Raw genomic sequence first — 24,738 nt, 5'->3', positions numbered from 1 at the left:
GAGCATAAGCAGGGGGAGCAGCAGAGGGAGAGGGAGAAACAGACTTCCCGCTGAGCAGGGAGCCTGATGTGGAATGTGGGGCTCGATCCCAGGACCCTGAGCCGAAGGCAGACACCTAACCGACTGAGCCACCCAGGCACCCCTTCAACTGCCTATTTTTTTTTTTTTAAGATTTTATTTATTTATTTGACAGAGAGAGACACAGCGAGAGAGGGAACACAGCAGGGGGAGTGGGAGAGGGAGAAGCAGCTCCCCGCCGAGCCGGGAGCCCAATGTGGGGCTCCATCCCAGGACCCTGGGACCATGACCTGAGCCAAAGGCAGACGCCTAATGACTGAGCCACCCAGGCGCCCCCTCAACTGCCTATTTTAATGAACTTTTTGATGAACCAACAAATGACTGGTCCTGATCATGATGATGGGAGGGCTTCTACTCTGTCAATACCCCCATTTTACAGATGACAAAATGAGGCATTAATAGACAATAACTTCCCCGAAGTTGCAATCCGGTAAGGGGGTGGAGCCAGAATTTATGCTCAAGAAACCTGTCTCCTTGTTAGAGCCCAAGCTCTCAACCAGGACCATAGTCGTCCTCAAATATGATATGGGCAAAGCAGCACGCAGGCTGGAGAGCTGGGACACAGTTTAGTCTTGGGGTCACTACATCTTCAGATCCCTATTTCCTCAGCTGGGAGACCTAAATCTTTGTACAAAAAAAAAATAGACTTTGTAATAAGTCAAACCTGGGTCAAACCTCAGCACTGTCATTTGTGTGACCTTGGACTAATCAGCAATCTCTCTGGGCTGTAATTTCTTCACCCATAAAGTGGGCAGCCTAGCAGAAGCTCCTTATAGGTTGTCACCAGAATTGGTGTCTATGATTCTTGGCATCCTTGCCCCCTCATGAATGGAAGAACTGAGCCTTCAGCTGCTTCAACTAGGGTAGGTTTAATTAGAGAAACAGTGGGGGAGGTTGGGAGAGGCCAGGGAGAGCAGTTGTGGGGAGACCCCTGGGGGTACTCACTCGCCCTGGGCCTGTTGGGACCCTCAGGGACACCTTTCTGCAGTGCCTCTGGGCAGAAAGGGGTCATCCTCAGAGGACCCCAGGTTGTTACGCTCCAGACTGGTCATCTGGGGCTGGCAGGCTTCTCAGGAGGCGAGACTTCAGGGCAGATGAAGGACTGGCGACGGCTGAGCTGAGACGGAGCAGGGTTGCTAGAAAGAACAGCAGGGGTCGGTCCTAAGGAAGGGAAGAAAGAGCAGAGAAATGTAGGTGTGCCTCGCTTTGTACCACGAGCAGTGCGCAGCCTTGGATCAGAGCGGGGGCTCCTTCCCGTCCCTCCTAGCAGGTGCCTCCTCCTCCCAGAGGTTCTTGCCACCCAGTGGGGGGGGGCCACCCCTCCAGTTCCGTATGTCCCCTCCCAGTTGGTCCTTCCAGGACACTCCCCTGCTTCCCAGTTACCCTTCCCCCGGAGGGTGCGCTCGGTGACCGCAGGGACCTCCCCCGCGGCAGCCCCTGGGTCTCCCCAGCCTGTCTGCCCCTGGCCCCCCGGCGCCCTTCCATGCCTCAGGCCCCAACATCCCCATACACTCTGCCACCCCACCCTCCACGCCTCCATCTCCCGGTACCTCCGACCCCCAGCCCCCCGTGGCCCCCAGCTTCACTGTATCTCCAGCCTGGCACGCTGGAGCCCAGCAGGGTTGGGGCAGGCGGTGAATATGTAAGGTTGGCCCTGTGTACTGGAGTCCCCGGCATTGATCAGGTGGACTTCTTCCTCCCAGGGGGTCTCACAGTGAGGTGCAGGGGTCTGCAAGCTACAGCCTGAGGGTGACCCCGGCCTCCCCCACTTTTTACAGGTTTTAAAGATGAAGTAAGGGGCGCCTGGGTGGCTTAGTCGTTGGGCATCTGCCTTCGGCTCAGGTCATGATCCCGGGGTCCTGGGATCGAGCCCCGCATCGGGCTCCCTGCTCCGCGGGAGGCCTGCTTCTCCCTCTCCCACTCCCCCTGCTTGTGTTCCCTCTCTCTCTCTGTCAAATAAATAAAATCTTTAAATAAATAAATAAAGTTGAGGTAAAACCCACATCACATAAAATTCACTATTTGACTGTTTTAACTAATCAAGGATCCATCCTGGAGTAGTTCCTCAGAAAGTTAGACAGAATTACCGTAGGACCTAGCAATTCCACCGCTCGCTATGTACGCAAAAGGACTGGAAACAAGTGTTCAGACAAAAACGTGTACCCAGATGTTCGTAGCAGCACTAATCACAATAGCCGAAAGGTGACAACAACTCAAAGGTCCTTCAGCTGTTGGATGGATAAACAAAATGTGGTCTAGTCTTCCAACGAAACGCTCCACAGTCATTAGAACAAAGAGCTGACCCCTGCCACCACCTGGATGACCTTGAAAACACGATGCTGGGTGAATGAAGCCTGGCATAGAGGCCACGTGGTGTGTGATTCTGTTTCCGTGGCACATCCAGAACAGGCTCACCCACAGAGACGTGGAGAGGTGACTAGTGGCTGATGAAAATGTTTTGTAGCTAGAGGGTGCTGAGGCTTGCCCAACATTGTGAATGAGCTAGATGTTACTGTTGGTTAATACAACTCTGAGATTCTACCATTGGCGTTCCCTAACCCACCTGGGGTTCCCTTCTCAAACCCGAGGCAATTGGGACCAAGCCCTCCCACCCCAGCGGGGACAGAGTGCCCTTCATAGCCATAACATACCCGATGTCCACTTCTGTGCTACAGTTGTGGCAATAACACTGGAGAGGTTGATGAAGAAGCGACCCGGAAACAGAGAAAGACATGGTAGGGCTGAGGCAGGTCAAGGGCCTTCCCTCCCTTTCTCCCCACGCCTTCCTTCCTTCCTTCCTGCCCCCCTCTCTCTCCTCCTTTGCTCTCATTGTGACCTCTTGCGGGCCCGCTAATCCATCAGCCTCAACTCCCACATTCTCCCCAAACCCCTAAGTGGCATCATCCTCTAATGCGGGGTTTCTCAACCTCGTCACTACTGACATGTGGACCCCGATCACTGTTTGTCGGGGCAGCTGTCCTATGCAATGTAGGATGTTCAGCATCCCCTGGCCTCCACCCACTAAATGCCAGTAGTTTCCCGTCCCCAGGCATGACCACCATCTGTATCTCCAGATGCTGCTGCGTCCTCTGGGTGGCAAGGTTGCCCCCACTGGAGAACCACTGGCCTAACCAAGGACCCAAGCCCAGCTGAGGCTCATCTCATCGGTCCCATTTCCCCCCATCTCACAACCAATCCGTCAGCGCTTCTCCTTGTAGACCTGCTACGAGGTCCTCCTTACGTCCACTCCCGTTACCATGCACCCTGCCTGGGCCACCTGGGCCTCCTCCCCGCGGTCTCTCTGCTTCCCCTCTTGCCCTGATGCCACGTCACCGGCCACACACAGCACCCACAGTGACCCTTTCCTACTTCAAATCAGAGTCTTGCGGATGGCCGTCCACCAGACTCAGAATAAAAGCTTCCTTCTTGCCATGGTCTGGGAGGCCCCTTTCGGATCTAGATTCCCTCTGCCCCTCTCAACTCCTGCAGATCTTCCTTTGGTCCCTCAAAGGCACACGGTGCATTTGGCCTCAGGGTCTTTGCCTTGCATGTTCCCTTGGCTCACAAGGGCTGTCCCTGCACTTCTCAAGGCAGGCCACTTCTCTGACCTGTCCCTGCCTTCTCAGGTGAAGCCGCCCACTGCCCTACATGCTGCGAGAGGTCCCCTGAGTTGCTTCCTTTTCTGGAGCTCATGGCTCATTTCACATCTGTCCTGTCCCTACTGTGTGAGCTCTGTGGGTCCAGGGACCTTGTGGGGTCTTGTAGTCCCCAGCGTCGAGCAAGGAACCTGCTGCATATATATAAATATTTGAATGTCCATAAATCGATGAGCTGAATGACTCCTGGCCATTTCTTACAAGTCATAATCCACGCCTCTGCCCCCGTACCTCTGCTTACTGTTTGGTAGGTGACTTGGTCCTTAAGAACCTACCTTACATGGAGAGGGAGAGAGAGGCAGAGCCAGAGATGGAGAGAATGAATGAAGGGTAGTATTTCGTAAGAACATCTGGGGCTGTGTTAGTACAAAAGGGAGTGGCTCCTATCCAAGCTTGAGGATGGAGGCTCAGGGTGGAGGGGGCTGGGTGGAGAGAGACAGGGAGGGAGCGAGGGGAGGAGGGAGGAAGGAAGAGGTAAGGGAGGGCAGGGGGGAGGGAGGGCGGTCCTATCTACAGAGGGGGGTCTTCCCTCCTACCCCTGCACCTCCTTGGCAGCTCCCTCGCTCTCTTCCTCCTCTCCCTTCCTTCACTCCCTTCCTCCCCTCACTCTGCCCAACCCCCTCCTCCCTCCCCACCCCCCTTCAGTGACAGGCTCCTCCTTACCCAGTCTCCTTTGTTGTAGGACACGAACAGGAAGGTGACCATCATGTAGGCGCATTTCAGCATGTTCCATCTGGTCCGCTTGGCTGGCGACTTCTTGGGGGCAGTGGTGGCCAGGGAGAGCTTCTCTGGGAGAACTCGGGGGTGGGGGGGAATGATGCACACTGAGGGCATGCCCTTCCCCCGCCTGGAAATCCCTGCCCGTCCTGAACTCCACACCTCGTCCCCACCTGCCCCTCCAATGGGCATTTGGGCCTCCTGCTGCCGGTGGCCCGTCCCTCCACCCCACCCCAAGGCACCAGCCTCCCCAGCTGCCCTCCCGCTCCATGCTTTGGCCCTTGAAGCCGTCCGCCACTAGGGTGCCAGGACAATCTGCCTAACACCCAGACGTGACCGCGTCACCTCCCTGCTCCGGACCCAACACGGTGTGCAAAACAGCCTTTCACCTCCCCAGCGTGCTTTCCTGCTCTTTTCGTTCTAAACATCCTAGTAAAGTATAACATATGGAAGACCTCAGATTTCTACGGTAAGTGTTTTATGATAAGTGTGTGCACGCGGTAAATTCTATATACAAGTCATCTGACCCTGGGAGTGTGTTTGTCCGTTTTTGTGGGAAGTTTGCTTGATTATGGGTTAAATTTCTTTGACAAAGCATTATTCAGATATTCCACCTTCTTTTGTTTCACTTTTGGTCATTTGAGTTTTCTTAGGATTTTGTCCATTTTGTCTACACTTGCCATTTTATTGGCATATGGTTTTTCAAACTATCCTCTTTATTATTCTTTCAATACCTGCAGGATCGCTTCCCTCCTAGTTTTGGTGATTTGTTTCTCCTGTATTTTTTTGTTTGTTTCTCATCAGCAATGCTAGAGAACTACATTTTTATTAGTCTTTTCCAGAGGAACAGTTGTTAGCACTGTTGATTTCTATTGTACAGTTTTTTCATTGGCTTTTTATCACTTCCTTCATTCTACTTGGGTTTAATCTGTTTCTCTTTTTAAAAATCCTTTAGGTAGGTCCTCAAATCATTGGCTTTCTGCGTTTTCACCTTCCTTCCGTCTTTTAAGGTACACATTTAAGATTATAAATTTCTCTCTAAGCAAAGCTTTGGCGGGTACCTGGGTGGCTCAGTCGGTTTAGTGTCTGACTTTGGCTCAGGTCATGATCTCAGGACCTGAGATCGAGCCCCATGTCCAGCCCCTCATTGCGTTGGGCTCTGTGCGCATCAGGGAGTCTACTTGGCCTTCTCTCTCCCCCCTCCCACTCGCGTGTGCACTCGCACACATATGCGCACGCACTCTCTGTCTCTCAAATAATTAAATAAAACCTTTAAAAAAAAGTTATGGGGTGCCTTGGTGGTTCAGTTTGTTAAGTGTCCAACTCAATTTCGGTTCAGGTCATGATCTCAGGGTCATGGGATCGAGCCCTGTGTCGGGCTCCAAGCTCAGCTGGGAGTCTGCTTGAGATTCTCTCCATCTCCCTCTGCCCCTTCCCTCTGCAACCCACTAAAATAAATTAAATCTTTATAAAAAATAAAAAGCTTTGGCTTTTTATTGATAGCGATATCCTTACTGTCATTCAATTCAATTCATTTTGTGATTTCTCCTTTGGTCCATGGGTTATTTAGAAGTGTATTTATTCAGTGATAAGTTTAGATTTCCTAATACTTTGTTGATTTTTTTTAAGATTTTATTTATTTATTTGAGAGAGAGAGAGCACATGAGAGCGGGGAGGGTCAGAGGGCGAAGCAGACTCCCCGCCAAGCAGGGAGCCCGACACGGGACTCAATCCATGAACTCCAGGATCATGACCTGAGCTGAAGGCAGTCACTTAACCAACTGAGCCACCCAGGCGCGCTTTGAGTGTTGATTTACAGCCTTACTCCACTGTACTCAGAGAGCATCCTCTAAATGACTTAAATTTGGGGGCACCTGGGTTTAGTCGGTTAAGCATCTGCCTTCCTCTCGGGTCATGATCCCTGGGATCCAGCCCCCTGTCCAGCTTCCTGCTTGGTAGGTCTGCTTCTCCCTCTCCCTCTCCCCATGCTTGTGCTCTCTCTCTCTCTCTCTGTCAAATAAATAAAATCTTTAAAAAATAATAATAAAAAATAAATGACTTCAATCCGAAGTTGACTGAGGCTTGTTTTATGAACCAACATGCAGCCAATTTTGATAAGAAAAATAATCCCACATTCAGTTGAAAAGGCTGTGCATTCCATCGGGGTCAGGTTCAGAGTTCTTTCTGTGTCAGTTACATCATGTTGGCTCGTTGCTCTTTAGACCATCCGTATGAAGTTGTATCTACCTGTCCTATCATCTGTTGAGAGAGGTGTTAAAGTCCCCTGCTATGATCATGGATGCATCTATTTCTTCTTGTCATTTGGCCTGTTTTCCTTTTATGTAAAAACCAGCCACTTTTATGTGAAAACATATTGAGAACTCGCATATTTTCCTGGTGGATTCATCCCTTCTTTATCGATTTCAGTGCCCCTCTTTATCTCTAGGAACACTTCTTGACTCAGAACCAGCGATGTCTGGTGTCAGAATAGTTACATTGGCTTCCTTTCAGTTGGCAGCTCAGGGATATACTTCTTATGATAGAATTCCCCTTACTTTTCTTTCAAATTTTCTGTCTCTGTCTCTCTCTTACAGGTCTCTTATGGGAGCGGGGAGTTAAAAATGTTCTCTTTGTGGTTTTAAACTATTTTTTGACAGTGTTCCTAGAAGTGCTTTTCTTTATATTCATTCCCCTTGGGGTTCTCAGAACTTTTTTTTAAAGATTTTATTTTATTTTATTTTATTTTATTTTTTATTTTATTTTATTATTTTATATTTTTATTTAACAGAGAGAGACACAGCGAGAGAGGGAACACAAGCAGGGCGAGTGGAAGAGGGAGAAGCAGGCTTCCCACCAAGCAGGGAGCCCAATGCGGGACTCGATCCCAGGACCCTGGGACCATGACCTGAGCCGAAGGCAGATGCTTAATGACTAATCCAGGCGCCCAAGATTTTTTGAGTACTCTCTACCCCCACTGTGGGATTCAAACTCATGACCCTGAAATCAAGAATTGCATGCGTTTCTGACTGAGCCCAGCCAGGCGCCCCTCTCAGAACTTTTAAAATCTGTTGCTTGATGATTATTTTTACCAATATGCAAAATTTTTATCCGTTAACTCTTGACATATCACTTGTTTCATTTTCTCTCACTTCTCCTTCTTAAATTCTCATTTCACTTGTCACAGCTTTTCACTGTGTCCCCTGAGTCTTGTGTGCCTCCTTCTGTATTTCCTATTATTTTATCCACTGTGCTTCACTTTGAGTAATTCCTCTTGACCCGTTTTCTAGCTCCTTAATCTCTCTGCTCTTTGTGCTCTCTGCTGTTAAGCCCAACCACTGAATTCGTCATTTTGGTTACATATTTTCAATCCTGGAATTGCCATTTGACTATTTTTTTAAACAAATTCTAATTCTCTGGTGAAATTCTTCATCTATTTTTGTGAACGTAATAACAGTAGGCTTTTATTTAAGTGCTTCTGGCCACTATCTGGGCCACATGGATGCTCGCTTTTATCGCCTGATTTCCTCTCTCTTCGTTTTTGGCCTTGCAGCCCTGACACTCGGGACTGACGTGTCATTTCCAGGGGAGCAGGAATGGGTCCCACGCCTACCTCAGTGTGTTGGATCTCCTTGGCACCAGTGAGCAGCTCGAAGGCCCTAGCTGCCCTTCACACGGATACCTTCGTGGGCACCAATGCTCTGCCTGTGGTTACCTGGAGGCGTCTCCTCTTCTTGGGGCTTTGTCATAAACCGGGCTGAAGGACCTCACTGTCCTCTACGCAGGAAAAGGTGCGGATCCACGACTTACCTTCTTCCTTGCAACCACTTGTTTCTTCTAAAGGTGAACAAGGAGAAGGAGGAAGAGAGGAAATCATTAAGGAAGCATGAAAGGGATGGAGGCAGTGCCTCCAGGTGCCTCCAATGGGGAGCAGAGGGGATGCTGTGGCCTCCTCGCTGCCCCTCGGTCCCCAGGCACTCGCCTGCTTCATGGCCTTGGCCCATTCTCTTCCCTGTGCCTGGAGCACCCTTGGTGCAGCGAGGCAGTCAACCTGGCTCCCTGGTGAAATGTCACTTTCCCTCAGCGCCCTCTGAAAACCTGTCAACCTCTCCCATGCTGTCTCTCCCTCTCCCTCTCTCCACCGCGTCCATAGGACTCATCCACATCAAACAGATGCTTCATCTACTTCTATACTTATTTTGTTTTCTTTCTCCTCTCAACTCAAATGCAAGTTCATGCAGGCACCGATTTCTGTCTGTTTGGTTCCCTACTCTTGCCCAGTGCCTAGCGCCGGACTTGGCACAGAGGAGCTAGTATTCATCAGCATTTGTTGGATGAATGACAAAAATGTTAAAACACTTATGATGGGAGTGACAATGGAGAGAGTGTGAGGTTCGGTGATTTCTAAAGGCTCTTCCAACATTGAGAAAAAAAGCGAAGAACTCTGTGTTTCTGTGCACAAGAGTAAAGACCAAGAGAAGGGCCAAACCGCACAGTTACTACTCACCATTCAACACCTGGAGGCTCAGCAAACCTAAGGAAAACAACACACAAACTGAACCGCAAAAGGCAGCATGAAGAGTGCCGTTGGGTCCCCAAGTCTGACAAGCTCACCACAAGCTACTGCTCCTCCAGGAAGCCCTGCTGGATTCCAGGTACCTTTTCTAGTTGCCACCTCCCTTGGGACACTGATCCCTTTTGCCTTATAACCACGGTCTCCCCCAACAGACGACGAGTTTACGCAGACGTGCGAACATGTCGAGTTCATCTTTGGGGTTTCCACAGCCCTGCACGGTCCCGGCACATACTGAGTGTGGAGTAATATCCTTGCCAGACAAGCTTCCCACCAAAACCCCACAGCATGCATGGAGTGAGATTCTTACCTAGGATCTCTGATGTTGCCCATGCAGAGAAAAGGGTGGTCCGGGAGGCACGGTCACGGGGGCAGACGAGGTCCAGAGTGTTGAATCCAAGGAGTCATGAGAGACGAGGCCATAAGGAGGAAACAAATCAGCAGATCAGAAGGTGGGGAGACCAGAAACCCATGAGAGCAGAGCCCGGGGGGGGGGGGGGTGTGGTGATCAGTTAGGACTTGGCAGTGAACAGGGGAGACCAGCCAAAGCCTCATTGTCTGGGTCAGAGGGGAAATCGAATGACTGAAGGCACTTGCATTGGATCAGGGTTAGGCTGGGAAGGCAGCCACCATCCTTCTCCTTGTATTTAGTGTCCCTGTGTTGTTGGCACCTCGCAGACTTGGGACGAATAATGCCTACTTTGTGAAGATGTTGTGGGGGAGTACAGAGCATGATACCTTAAAGGTGCTGCCTCCAGTGCCCAGCACTTGGGAAATTCTGAATGGATTTTAGTTATTATCATCACCATCATCACCGTATCATTGCCCAGATCCCTGATCTGAGGAGGGAGGTTGGTTCCCACAGGACACCCCACCTTTTTGAAAGTAGTCCCTGGGTTTTAAAGAAATTTCTCCAGAGATGATCCATGGCTAGGAATGGACCCATTAGCAGAGATAAGAAAGGGAACAAAGCATGGGGTGGGGAGGGCAACGTGAAATAAGAATCTTACTTTTCAGTACTGTTGAGATGAGGGGCAAGGAGGTGAACATCCAGTAGAGGTCATTGGACACCGACAGAAACAGAAGGAGGGGACCAGGAAGGTGTTAATGGTTCCTTCTTAGTTCACCCCACCCTGATGGTTCCCAAGGAGACCCTCCCATAGAAGGAAAAGGAGGGTATCCCCCAGACTTCATGGGATGCTCTGGGGGCCAGGATGGGTTGCTTCTACTATACTTCTCCCTTTTGGAGAGGCATTTATCCAGGTGGCCAGAAGCCGCAGGTGCCCATTTTCCTTGGGGATGCCTCCCCCAGAGATTGGAAAGATTGTCAGCAAAGGATCCCCTTGACCCATTTTTATCTAATTTCTCTCCTGAGGCTCAGGAAAGAATGGGCTGCACCTCTTACACATAACTCAATACATCCTTGAATTCTGGGGCAGTGGTCCTTGGCTTTTGAGAATCTGATAAAATCCGGGGACCTTATATGCATATGTGCTCACATACCCAGTCATACCTGCAGCCTCAGACCCACCTGAGTCCAGACACCCTCCCTCAATTTTCCCTGCAGCCTCAAGGGGCAGGTGGACCCCTACAGCTCATCCTGAGCCTCCTGCAGAGGTGGGGGCAGGGGGCAGTAGATTGAGACCTCCCTTAGCAGAGGGTCTCTCTCAACCTGAGCCCTAAATTGAAGAGAACAATTCAAAGATCCCCTTCTCTTGTTTCCTATACTTCATAGCACCCAAACATCCCAGTGACCCCTAAAAAAGGAAAAATAACTTACTTTTCACTGGAGGACAGGCAGAACCAGAAGTCAGGAAGTAAATGTGGAAAAGAGCAGGCAAGAGAGTAAGATAACATTAACACCACCCCAAGGACACTCCATTATTCCTTCATTAAATAATCTTAAAATCACTTTCAACTTTTTATTGCGTACTAATTATAAACTCACAAAATATTGCAAAAATAGTACAGAGAGATCCTGCATGACTGCCGTTCAGCTTCTCCCAATGGCAGCATCTTACATAACCACAGTACATTGTCAAAACCAGTAAATTGACGTTGGCACAATACCAGTACCCAGACAATAGAATGTACTCTGATTTCACCAGTTTTCTTGTGCACCGTTTTTAAAAAATTTTTTTATTTTATTCAATACTTATCAATCTCAGAGTCATAGGGTAGCCATCTTAAAATAACATGGACATCATTACCTTGCTCTATAAGTGAAAGAAGGGATGAGGGTGTTTAGGAGAGCCACACAATGTCCCAACACAGGTGGGTACCAGTGAATCACCACCTCTCCATCTCAAGGGGAGAGTAGAAGTGGGACTTGAGACTGAAGATTGAGGGAAAAGTACCACTTCTTTTTTGTCCACTTCACCCCCATAAATTATGATGGACCCCCACCGAAACAATCTGCTTATTGAGTTGAAGTTGGTGGGTCCATATGTGTGGATTTAGTGTGTTGAAGGGTCACCACCTGGGTAACTTGTTTCAAACAAGGAGCCTGAAGCTCCACCCCAGATGTCCTGATTCTTTAGGTAGATCTGAGATGAGATCCTAATTTTAAACAAAGACCCTGAGAGGCATTGCTCTGGCTCAGAGGTCAGCAAACATCTTCTTCTCTCTCTCTCTCTCTTTTTTTTTTTAACTAGGCTCCACGCCTACTGTGGAGCCCAACACAGGGCTTGAACTCATGACGCTGATATCAAGAGTTAGACAGTTGGGCGCCTGGGTGGCTCAGTTGGTTGGGCGACTGCCTTCGGCTCAGGTCATGATCCTGGAGTCCCAGGATCGAGTCCTGCATCGGGCTCCCTGCTCAGCGGGGAGTCTCCTTCTCCCTCTGACCCTCCCCCATCTCATGTGCTCTCTCTCTCATTCTCGCTCTCTCAGATAAATAAATAAATAAATAAATAAATAAATAAATAAATAAAATCTTAAAAAAAAAAAGAGTCAGACACTTAACCAACTGAGCCACCCAGGTGCCCCAACAAACATCTTCCATAAAGGACCAGATAGTAGGTATTTTAGGCTTTGCAGGTCAGCAGTCATAGTCATGACTACTCAACTGCTCTGGCAGCAAGAACCCAGCCATAGAGGGTGCATAAATGAATGTGTATGATTAGGTGTCAATAAAATTTTATTTAAAAAAAAAACAGGAAGTGGGCCAGGCTGTAGTTTGCCAACTCCTGCTCTAGCTCAGTGGTTCTCAAACCATCTGAATCAAATCACCTGAGAAACCTTTTGAAAGAACAGATTCCTAGAGCCCACCCTTTGGTATTCTCATGCAAAAATTGTGGGTGGAACACAGAAAATCATGTTTTGTTTTGGTTGTTTTGTTCTTTTAACTTTCTGATGATCAGCCAATTTTGGGAACCCTGTCGTCTAACTTGGGCTCCATCCGGCTCACAGTGCTGTTGTGAGAATTCACTAATATAACAGAGATAGATGCTCAACTACTATTTCTCTTCAACTCCTTCCAATTAACAAAGATACTATGCATTAGCAGTTGTAGGGGACATTCATTTCCTTCAAGGAACATTTGTGTAGCCCAGCTGTGTCCCAGACCTTATTCTAGGCCATGGATTTAAAAGGTGGGCAAATCTTGACCTCGGAAGAGGAGGAGAGAAGCTCCCTTTCCCACCGCATGCCCCCCAAGAGGCAGTTGTTAACCATCACACCAGCACACCACAGCTGAGATTCTCCAGCGGAGTCTGTTTGTACCAACTGCGCCCCCGCCCCAGGCCAATGCCTAAATGCCAGGGTCTGGACCAACCCTTTCCCAGATATTTTTAAGGAATTTCAAGGCCCAGAGAGGGTTACAAGAATGTAATCTCAAGGACACGATACTCACTTTCTTCTTCGGTCCTGTCTGGAGGGGAGAATGCAGGCAGCCGGGTCCCGATGGAGGTGCAGAGTAGAGAGAGAAATGGGCATTAAGACTGGAAGCCTAGATACTGGCAAGTAGGTGTCCCTGACTGGTCAGAGGAGAGCAGAGGCGAAGGACTACTGGAGATGAGGCAGATGAAGACTCCATCGTGCAGTCAGTCTCTCTCTCCCACAAATCTGGATGGAGCATCTACCATGTGCAAGGCGTGAGGACACATGGACAGCAAAGCGAGCGAGGTCCTCAGGCACAGAGAGTCAAGTCAGAGAAGCAGTGACAAGGGTCATCTGTGGAGCACGACCTGGGTGAGTGTGTTTGGGTAAACCTGCAGGGTGCAGTGGGAACCTGTAAGGGGGTGTGGTTTCTGACCTTGTCGGGGGGCCAGGGAAGGCATCTCGGAGGCACTGTCGCTGTGTCTGAAACCTGAAACATGAGTAGGGTTAACCGTGGGAGGACGTCTGGAAGCGGGGAGAGGAATGCATCCCAGGCTGAGGGAACAGCGTGGGCCTGGTCCTGGGTGGGAAGGAGCCTGGCACAAGAGTATCTGGAGCTCGATGACGCGGCGCCGTGTAGGTGAGCGGAAAGCCCCCAGACTTCATCCGAACAACAGGGACGCTGCATTGCAAGACTTGGACCCCTGTCCGGATCCCAGCTCCACACACACTAGCTTTCTGACCTTCAGCAATGTACCCCACCTCTCCGCACCTCAGTGTCCTCGTCATAAAAATGGAATTCTAACAGGATGACCAGCCATTCTGGCTTGCCCGGCACCGAAGGGGTTCCCAGGAGAGAGAGTTTTAACGCTAACACTGCGAATGTCCCTGGCCAATGGGCTCACTTTAGATTATGATGGCATCTACCTCTGTTAGGGGAATTAAAGAAACAATGCAGGCAGAGCCCTGAAAACACACTGGCTTTTTTAAGGGGCTTAATGAAACTTCTGTTAGTTGCCGCTCTGGCCCTGATGCTCTGCTTCCTTCTGGACCTCCGTTTCCCCATCTGTATTTTGGGTCACATGATCTCCAGCCCCATGAGCCTATGACTCAGGTTGAGGGTATTAGGTATTAGGTCATCACTCCCAATAATGGCTTTATTACATTGATCTTTGGGTTTATAGCGGGCACTTGTCATGTGGACTAAGAAGCACATTTTTTAAAAATGTGCAGCTGCCTTCCACGGAGGGCTGACGTGTATGAGTGAGGTGGATTGTCTGAGGGTAGGAGTTAGGGAGAGCTGAATGATTCACTGCACAGGCAGCGCGGGAGGAACGGAGCCCCTGAGATGGGAGAATGCTGTCTACTCAGGTTGTGACCTCTGCTGTCTCCCTAACCCTCCTCGGGACTCATCCACTTGCAGACACGAGCGATTTCTCATGGGAACCAACAGAGGAGAGTTCTGCTCCCAGGCTGATGAGAACTGTTCTCTTCAAGCAGCAGAACCAGTAGAGAGGTCTCTGGACTCCAGAATCCACGGAGTGTAGGGTGGGCGGAGTTGGGCCAGCTCTAGCTGGCTCCCTAGCACTGAGTTTTTCATATATTTTGGCTTAACCTCATAAGCAGTAGCCCCGGTTTGCTGGAAGAAGACAGATTTGTCCCTGGTTACTCGGCTGGTAAAGAGTGGAGCTGGGCTGGAGCTTCTGGAAGGCCAGCTCATACCCACTCTGCCTGGGCATCTGGGGCCATATGCATCCCCTTGGAAGTGGGATGTGAGCCGTCAGTGGTGGCTGAGATCTCAGGGGACCAGGGAAGGGGGGTGGGGAGGCGTTCCCCTCCCAATTCCCCAGTGAGCAGAGAGAAAGTCTCAAAATGATGCTGGCTTGTCTCTTAGCCCCTCTCCAACACTCTTTCTACCAAAGTGGGGAGAACAGGCTTCAGATGAAGAGTCTCAGTAGAGACCGGCACCGCGTTATAACTTACTAATAGTTTATTTTCATTATATTTATTTTTACAGTGTCTGCCTATAACGAACAATACTGGCTTTCTACCGACATGTATCATATGACCTCACTGATATGGGGAATTCTTAATCTCAGGAACAAACTGAGGGTTGCTGGAGTGGTTGGGGGTGGGAGGGATGGGGTGGCTGTGTGATAGACATTGGGGAGGGTATGTGCTATGGTGAGCGCTGTGAATTGTGCAAGACTGTTGAATCACAGTTCTGTACTTCTGAAACAAATAACGCAACATATTTTAAGAAAAAAGAAAAAGAAGAAGATAACAGGAGAGGAAGAATGAAGGGGAGTAAGTCGGAGGGGGAGACGAACCATGAGAGACGATGGACTCTGAAAAACAAACTGAGGGTTCTAGAGGGGAGGGGGTGGGGGGATGGGTTAGCCTGGTGATGGGTATTAAAGAGGGCACGTTCTGCGTGGAGCACTGGGTGTTATGCACAAACAATGAATCATGGAACACTGCATCAAAAACTAATGATGTAATATATGGTGATTAACATAACAATAAAAAATTTAAAGAAAAAAATAATTTAAAAAAAAGACTGGCTTTCTACTTTCTCGCATGGTGTCTTGTTTCCTTTTCAAGTTTATCTATGTAGGTAAAAGAACTGAGTCTGGGGGTGCCTGGGTGGCTCAGTTGTTAAGTGTCTGCCTTCGGCTCAGGTCATGGTCCCAGGGTCCTGGGATCGAGCCCCGCATCGGGCTCCCTGCTCCACGGGAGGCCTGCTTCTCCCTCTCCCACTCCCCCTGCTTGTGTTCCCTCTCTCGCTGTCTCTCTCTCTATGAAATAAATAAATAAAATATTAAAAAAAAAGAACTGAGTCTGTTTAAAGAAAAATATAAGTGGTGGTATGGCTGGTACATGGATGTGGCAGGAGCTCCTACCTGTGTCCATTCTACCTCTTTGTACGAAATGGGGACACAGTTTCTTCAGCCATCCCAGCATCAAAAATCAAGAAGTTATAGAATTCCCTGTGTTGCTAGACATGGGGAATAAGCATTCTTGTTGGCTGTTGGCGGGAGTGAAAATGTGTTCAATCTCTGTCCACATTTTCAATGCCTGTGCCCTTTGACCCGGCCGTTACCCTGTTAAGGAGTTTATCTCACACATAAGTCAATGCAAACACGAGAAAAGCAAGAAAATCCAAGGAGTGCGAGCATGTTGCAGCATCGCTTGCCACGGGATAAACACGAACGAAAGCAGATCCAAAACGAAGATAAGAGGAAAACAAAAGTTCTGTGAACAGGAGACTCATTAAATTACACGAGAGTGAGTGACATAGTGTTCAGATATTTGAAAGAAAGAGGCAAGTTCTGCTGAAAGGCACAACGTTTTTAACTCAAAAAGTGGAGGGTAACCATATGCATGCGTGGGTGTTTCTGGTAAGAATGCACCAGAGACTCGACAGACCTGGGACGGGATGAGGAGGAGATTCTGAGGTTGACTTTATGTCCCCTCAACTTCTCCCACATACACATGCTATTTTTATACCTTCAAAAATCTACAGCATAATAACTATCAGGTAGATTTCTAGCTCTGCCATGCGGGAATAAAAAATTTCATCACCTTAAAACTCAAAGAAACACAGTGGGGCTGGATGCTATCTGAATGGCTCTTCCCAAATCAGTAGGACATTAAATAAATGAATAAATAAAATACATATTTTAAATGAATAAGTAACAATGTAGATGACTCCCTCTGTAAGTCCGCATGACCTTGTAGACAAGAGAAGAGACACACCAGAGAGGATAAAGGCCTCCCACTTACCATCTGTGGACAACCTGGTCATCATACCTGAGGAAGAAGATACACCACATGGTATGCAAATATGACACAAAGAAATAGTCCTACTGAATGGATTTCCCCAGCTCAACAGATTTAACAACCTCTCTTCTTTGGGAAGTACAGCTATGGTGCCTCAGGCATGATTTAGGGTTTCCTTCAACATCCCCACTGTCCCCTTTCCCCATCACCCCTAGCGGGCATCCCTTGTCTCTGATATCATTTCTGTTTATTTGTCTCTGTTCTCTGAGTTCTTAAAGGGGGAGCATATTTGATCCATCTGGTCCAGGCACATGGGAGATGCTCAGAAATTCATGCTCAAAGTTCCCCACCAAAGTTCACAGTCTAAAGCCATCACGAGGGCACCTGGGTGGCTCAGTCATTAAGCGTCTGCCTTCGGCTCGAGTCCTGATCCCAGGGTCCTGGGATCGAGCCCCACATCGGGCTCCCTGCTCCGCGGGAAGCCTGCTTCTCCCTCTCTCACTCTCCCTGCTCGTGTTCCCTCTCTCGCTGTCTCTCTCTCTGTTAAAAAATAAATAAAAAATCTTAAAAAAAAAAAAAAAGAAAGAAAGAAAGCCATCAGGAGCATGACAAAGGATTTACCTAGGATTCCTGAAGCAGTCCATCCAGAAGAGTCAGCATGGTGGTGGCCAAGGTCACGGATGGGGTACAGAACGGCGGGATCACGGAGATGGAGCCACAGGTAGAAAACCAAACACAAAATGAGATGCTGGGGGTGAGCAACAGGCTGGGGAGTAGATTCCACAGCAGGTGGTGGTGGGCAGTTAGGGGCTGAGACCCAGAACCCTGTGAGAGGCTGGAGTCTCTGCATTTGATATTGGAGGGAGCTTAAGTAAGCTGGGGAACAGTCATGGACCATTGCTCAGCCACACTAGGAAGAGAGGCAGGATCGACCCGTTCCCAACTCTAGAAAGAGGTGCCGAGTCTTTAGCTCTAGTGACTCACACCAACCCTCTCAGGTCAGAACAGTGTCGTGTTGCCTGTGAAGTTTGCACAAGAGAAAGTCTGCCTCCTGTAGCTGATGAGCGGGTGCAGGGATTCAAACTCAGATCTCTCTGACGTCCTCCGTAAACCTTCCACGTCCTTATCCACAAAATGGGAATGTTGATACCCACCGTGGGGTTGTGGTAAGGTTCCCTCCGTACTGAGGAATTCTACTATGTTAGTGGAGACGTCTATATTTGAGTAGCTCACAAAACCATCCTCCATATCACTTAAAGTAATCACGTAGTAACTTGTCAGGAATATCGGGTTACATGTGATATCCTAACTATACGTTTTACTACCTGGGTGATCTTGGACTGGTCACGGAACTCACAATGCCTCTGAAAAATGCAGATATTATGTCCCATTTGGAGCTGTGGCAATAAGAAAGGAAGAGAATGCTTAAGGGCGGGGGGATCTTAACCTATTCCTGGCCCAAGGTAAACATTCTATAAATGTTAGAGTGAGTAATATGGGGGCGCCTGAGTGGCTCGGTCTGTTAAGAGTCTGCCTTCGGCTCAGGTCAGGATCCCGCGGTCCTGGGATCGAGCCCATCCCTGCTCAGCAGGGAGTCTGACTCTCCCTCTGCCCCTCCCTCTCAACGCCCCCCCCCCCCCCCGCTCCTTCTCTCTCTCTCAAATAGTTTTTAAAAGAAGAAATGGTAATATGATGTAAGTAGTAATAATTGCATTCTTACTTAGAGATGATTGTATATGTGTGTGTAGGGAGTGGATAGAAGCAGAAAGGACCATTGAACTGGTTTTCTTAGGCTGCGTTAAAAAGTGCTTCACATCTGTGACTGCATTTAGCCACATGAAGTAGGCACAGAGAGGTGAAGTGACTTCTCCAGGGTGGTCCAGCAAGGAAGGGGCAGACCCGGGCTCTGAACCCAGAGATGCCTGGTGCCGAGACGATGCCCTTCGTGCCAGTCAGCACCTCACGTCCTGACTTAGCCTCCTGCCTCCCCCGCTTGCAGACTCCGTCGTGAAGCTGTGGGCTCATTTCCCTGAACTGATTCCAGATCGCTGTCTGTTATTGAATGAATGTGTATGTTCCCCCCAAATTCATATGTTGAAGCCCTAACCCCTAATGTGATGTCTCTGGAGGGGGGTGTCCTTTGGGAGGTGATTAGGTTTAGGTGAGGGCAGGAGGGGAGAAGTCCCATGTTGGGATTGGTGCCCGATGGCTCCCTGCTCCACCATGTGAGGACACCGTTGGAGGCAGCTGTCCACGTGCCAAACAGCAGGCTCTTACCAGGAGCTGAATCCCTGGCACCTTGATTTTGGATTTCCAGCCTCGAACTGTGAGAGATAACTGTTGTTTCCACCACCCAGGCTCTGGTAGTCTGTTATAGTGGCCTGGGCTGCCTTAGGCACCATCTGTGGGGATTCCTGAGTACATAGTGATGATGCAGCTTTTTCTATCATACTCAGAAAGCAGAGATGGAAGTCAATCTGTCCAACTATTAGATTTCAGGTGGACTCGAATTTAGCTCCATGGCCTGATGACTTTCCTTCAGTCATATGTAAACCATGAAAATGTGCTCAATTTCTGGGCAACTGGGTTTGATTGATTGATTGATTGGCTGGGGGAGGAGAAGAAGGGGTGCAGTATTTTGTTTTCTTCAAGATATTCTAGTACTCGATTTTGTAGGTTTCTAGATTAGAAGCTGGGCTATAGACAGCCAAGAGAAGAAAGACCCATTGAAGATCAGCAGAAATTACCCCTGTCGGACACAGACAATCAAACCAAAGGGAGGCAGGTGGACCCAGAGTCTTACCTTTCAGCACTGTTGACAGGCAAGCCCCGGGAAGGAGAGGACCAATGGCGGCCAGTGGGGATCATTTTCCCAATAAAGGTTCAAAAGGAATACGAAATCAATCAAGTCATCCTTCATACCTCAGTGTACCACACAGGTCCCCAGATAGGGTAGGGAACTAGACTGAGAAGCTGTGACCCATTCTAAGAGTCCTGGACCCCTTTGGGGACACATTTATCCCAAAGTCAAAAAACCCCAGGGATACCAGTTGTCTGGGGCATCCAGATTCTCCCCCTCCACCGGGGTTCTGGGAGGTTTGCAGAAGGAGGGTCTGTCTCCATAACAACCAATTGTTATCTCCACTTCTCAACTGGAGACCAGGAAGGTTAATACTTGGAAAAGAGGGAAGCTTATCCAGTCCACAGCATATTTTTCTCATCTAAAACCCACCAAATGAATACATGCAATCTATTCCAATCCAGTTGTACTTTTTAGAGCAGAAGTTTGCTGATCCTACTGAAAGTCTGATCAAAGTTATAAAATTATAAACATTCCCAGAAAACCACACCAGTTCTCGATCCTCTTTCTGTCTCTTGCACACTCAGTTTTACACAAGATCGCAAAGGCTCGTTGACCTCCCTGAAGTCCACCTATTTGCCCCCTGGGATCTGCAGATTCTGGGTTGGGAGCCTGAGTCAGGACTGAGAGTCTGTCTCGGAATCTGCCCTGGTTGATCGTGGCGGTCAACACTTTGGCCTCTTCCTCGCACCCCTTCTCTGGATTGAAGGGCTTCCTAGTTAGGTAAGGGGAAGGAGGTAGGACTTACTTACATTTGACTGGAAAGGCAACAGAACCAGGAGTCAGTGGATTGACATGGAAAATAAAAGCAAGGGAGAGAGTAGGATTAATGCTAATATTATCCATCTCAGTTAGTTTCTTTATTCCTTCATGGAGGATTTGTGTCTTTACTACTTACAGTTCTTCCCTGCCCCCAAGACAAAGCCTGGGTGCCGGACCCAAGCCCCACCTTTCGCCAGCATTCCCTGAGGGGTCTTGACATCAGAAGGAATCTGAGAGGAGCTAGCTATGGGAATACAAACTTGGGGGTTTACACAGTTCTTACTTTTTTCTTCAATGGCGACTGGAAGCAAAAGTGTTAGCCATCCAGAGTCCAACAGGAGCAGGAAGTAAGGAGAGAATTCAGTGTTAGATCACTGTGATGCCCACAGAGACAGACAACCCACCCACTGTGTATGTCAATAAATCTACTCAGGCCCACCCATCATCCATCCATCATTCACCCAACCGACATTGATTTGGCACAGACTCTGGCCACCGCCACATGCTTGGCGCTGGGGATGCAGATGAATCAGATTCAGCGCCCGCTCTGTAGACATTTGCAAGACTGGTGGGGAAGAGAGACCCTGGTACACAGTTAATAGGACATCTCAAGCCCTGCTCTCATGGAACCTGTGACCTACGGATGTCTCGAACTTCTTACAGGCTCTTCAAACATAGCAGCATGTCCCAAAGAGAATTTGCGGTCATCATCCTCTCACCCATCAGAAAGTAACGTTACTTTTTGTTAATAAAATAAACATCCATGGATTCACAGTGATATAAATAAATACTGGAATAAATAAATAGAGCACATGGGTCAACTCTTCCTCACAGAGGAATTCCAATTAATACATGTAGAAGGAATAAGAGAAATAGAGAATCACCATGGAGCACATATGATGGTGATCATCTTTGCAGGCAAGATCCACTGGTGGATGCTATAATTGGTGGGCAAACGTTTGGGGAGAAATAGGGTATTTGCATAGTCTCCAACTCCCCCAGGACATTCATTAATTACAAAGGGGAAATAGTTACTGGACTGTAGAGAACCCTGACAGACACACCGTAACCTAACGATCAAGGTTAACATCTTGAGTAATGAGACACATCGACGTCCCTGACAAAATGGCGCAGAGAAGGGCCTACCACCCCGTCCGTGGACTTCCTGCCCAAAACGCATAACCTCAGCACAATCGCGAGACACTTTCAGACAAGCTGAGACTGAGAGACGTTCTTCAGAATATCTGACCATTCTTTTTCGAAAGGGTCAAGGTCATGAAAGATTGGCCAACTCAACCACGGGTTGTAAGGACTAATGGCAAAAGAGTGAGATGTGATGACCCAGGGCAATGTGGGATCCTGGAGTGGATCCTCAAATAGAAGAGGAACATTTATGGGGAAACTGGTGAATTAGGAATAGGGTCTGTGATTTAAGGTAGTAGTTTTGTAATGGTGTTAAGTCCTGTCTGTCATGGCTGTGTTTGTGTTGGGTAAGATGGTAACATTAAGGGAGGCTGGGAGGAGGGTGTTTGGGAGCTCTAATTTTGTGACTTTTCTGTATGTCTAAAATTACTTCAAAGTACAGTTTTAAAAAAAAAAAATCAATTGCTCTACAGAACTCTCCCATCTCACTGAAGGGCAGCACAATCATCCAGCTGCAAAAACTATAAAGTGAAATGAAATGAAAAACCAAAATTATCGGAGTCTTTCTTCACTTCTCTCTTTCCCTAACCCTGGTTCCCACCCAATCTATTCTTCATTAGGACCAAGATTGATCATTTAACCACACACACACACACACACACACACACCCCTAAATACGACACTCCCTTCCTGACAGCCTTGAATTGCTTCCTTTGGCACTTGCGATATCCACACCCTAATCTGACCCACAAGAGCCCTTGTGTGCTGGTTTCTGCCTCCTCTCCGTTCTTACTTGTAACCATCCCCACCCACCATGCCCCTCTCCCCATCCACCATGCTCCAGACACACAGGCTTCTCTAAGATCCATGAAGGGACCCATTGCCTTCCTGCCCCAGGGCCTTTGCATGTACCTTCTCCCCCTCCCCCTAGACTGTTTCCTAACTCTGGCTGGCTAGCTCCTTTTTTTTTTTTTTTCAGATTTTATTTATTTATTTGACAGAGAGATATAGCGAGAGGGGGAACACAAGCAGGGGGAGTGGGAGAGGGAGAAGCAGGCTTCCCGTCGAGCAGGGAGCCCAATGCGGGGCTCGATCCCAGGACCCTAGGATCATGACCTGAGCTCAAGGCAGATGCTTGATGACTGAGCCCCCCAGGCGCCCCTGGCTGGCTAGCTCCTACCCACCATCGGCATCTCCCCTCAAATGTCACTTATCCGGAGAGGTCTTCTCTCAGTGGCCACACTGGGACGTGCTTATTCATGTAACATGAGAATTCTGTGCGGATGGGACTCTGTCTGTCTTTTTCATCCACTGCATTCCCAGCATCGAGCACAGGGAACAAACCAGGAACTCAATGAATATTTGTGGAGCAAATGAGACAATAGGAACTCAGCATTGTGATGAGACTCAAGTGCTCTTTCCAACATGTGGTGTCCTTACACTGTAAAGATCTGGGGCCTCGCTAGAACTCTGTGACCATAATAATGTCAACTCCCAGGCACCACGCACACATAACCGCATCGATGACACACAGAAATCCGATGGACTGGAGATGCTTATGATGCCTACTGGTCCGATGAGGACAGTCAGGCTTATTCAAGCAATGTCTCCCCGCCAAAGTCACAAAGAGCCCATGACAAAACCAGATGCAGATGCAAGTCTGTCTCCAAGAATGCTACGGTGGGGCTGTAGGGTTACAGGGCTCACCCACCCTCCATCTTGACCCGGGAAGCCTGCACCTGAAGCCAGCAGGAGTCTGGTCAGACTTAAGGAGGCTACCCGGAGCCAGCCACGGGAGCCTAGACACTGTAAGCAGAAAGGAAGAGGAGGTGGGGAGTAGGTGCCGACATTACCCTCACGGGGAATGCAGGCTTCCGCCAGTCCCAGGAAAAGCAGAATCAGCAGGGGCATCCTCAGACACAGCTTGCATCTGCGCATAGTGGGGCGGGCTCTGGGGTGGACGTTCTCCTTCCAAGACAGACAGGACTCTGGCCACCCACTGTCCTCCAGGACTCCCAGGGCCAAGCTACCTGCCCACGCATGCCCTTTCGCTGGCCCGGAGGCTGGCAGGCACCCAGCCTCGTGCCCCTGCCACCAGCTGCTGACGCAGGAGCTGTTCTTCCTGCCCGCATTGCTTATTTATCTTAAAGAAACACTGTAGATAAAATGCCCAGCATGATGCTTGCTATCCTATCTGCCTCCTGTTATTGTAGGGCCCTTGAGCTGAGTGTTTCCTTACATTTTTAAACGGTTGGCCGGGGGGTGGGGGGAAGACAAAAGAATAATATTCCATGGCAAGTGGAATTCTAGCGTCCGCAAAGAATGTTTTATTGGAACACAGTCCGTTCACTTGTGTCCTGCCACGAGGGCTTTCCTGCTCCAAAGGCAGAGTTGAACAGCCATGACACAGACCATCTGACCCACAAAGCCAAAAATAGTCACTATCGGACTCTTGATGGAAAAGTGTGCCGACCCTGTCCTGGACAAATTGTAAGTTTCTGAAAACAACAACACAAGCAAACAAAAGCACCTGTCATACTTCTGCCCCGAGATAAGTATTATTTTCACATTCTTGTGCATTTACATGTCCCTAACATTCACTGACTGTGTGCCCTGAACAACTTACTCAGCCACTTTGTGCCTCAGCTTCCTCATCTTTAAAATGGGTATAATGGTATTTTCAACCTCATTGGTGTTGAAAGATTATTTGTGTATATATCTATAAAGCACACGGAATGGTGCAGATTGTCTCCCTGTATGTATATCAAGAATACAATATATGAACATATCATGATTATACATACATTTAATACATGATATATGTGATATGCATGCATATCTTTTTTAAAAGATTTTATTTATTTTAGAGTGATAGTGCTAGCAGGGGGAGGGGCAGAGAGGGAGAGAGAGAGTCTCAAGCGGACCCCGTGCTGAGCGTGGACCCCAAAGGGGGCTCAATCCTACAACCCCGAGACCATGACCTGAGCTGAAACCAAGAGTCAGACACCCAAATGACTGAGCCACCCAGACGCCCCTGTGCATGTGTATCTTAAGAAGTGATCGTTTCATGCATAAAGTATTTAAAGTGCTTTGTTCTTTATGCACAATGTGTACTGAGCATTTCTCCAAGGCTTCAAATATTCATTAACCATAAAGTTTTATGAGCAAAACTTTAAAATTTTTTGCCATAAAAATAAAGTATATTATAAATAGATGGGGCAGAGGGGATTTTCAAGGCAGTGAAAGTCTTCAGCATTACACTGTAATGGTGGGTACATGACATGCATTTGTCAAAATCCACAGAACTGTACAACAGGGAGTGAACCCTAATATAACCATAGACTTTAGTT

At 48.5% G+C, this 24,738-nt stretch overlaps 1 protein-coding gene across 7 annotated transcripts; it reads right to left on the bottom strand.

Moving 5' to 3' along the window:
• Positions 1-329: 329 nt before the first annotated feature.
• Positions 330-23,400, bottom strand: EDDM13 (epididymal protein 13). 7 transcript variants are annotated; one of them, XM_035724946.1, is made up of 16 exons: positions 23,242-23,400; positions 20,529-20,546; positions 20,236-20,241; positions 19,427-19,435; positions 17,245-17,253; positions 16,627-16,653; positions 13,277-13,330; positions 12,875-12,892; positions 10,802-10,807; positions 10,032-10,040; positions 9,332-9,340; positions 8,956-8,982; positions 8,259-8,285; positions 4,398-4,531; positions 2,730-2,767; positions 330-1,239 (listed from the first exon to the last, which is right to left on the bottom strand). In XM_035724946.1, the coding sequence occupies exons 1-16, from the start codon at positions 23,324-23,326 to the stop codon at positions 1,215-1,217; spliced, it is 501 nt and encodes a 166-aa protein (XP_035580839.1). In that variant the 5' UTR covers positions 23,327-23,400; the 3' UTR covers positions 330-1,214. The 7 variants fall into 7 exon arrangements, with proteins under 7 accessions (XP_035580839.1, XP_035580835.1, XP_035580836.1 ...); XM_035724942.1 differs by lacking the exon at positions 2,730-2,767; XM_035724943.1 differs by lacking the exons at positions 2,730-2,767; positions 10,032-10,040.
• Between the last annotated feature and the right edge of the window lie 1,338 nt (positions 23,401-24,738).

This window comes from Zalophus californianus, chromosome 17 (assembly GCF_009762305.2).
Source record: "Zalophus californianus isolate mZalCal1 chromosome 17, mZalCal1.pri.v2, whole genome shotgun sequence".
Taxonomy (NCBI): domain Eukaryota; kingdom Metazoa; phylum Chordata; class Mammalia; order Carnivora; family Otariidae; genus Zalophus; species Zalophus californianus.
The sequence above is the reverse complement of the archived record's forward strand: the minus strand, read 5'-3'. Positions and strand labels throughout refer to the sequence as shown.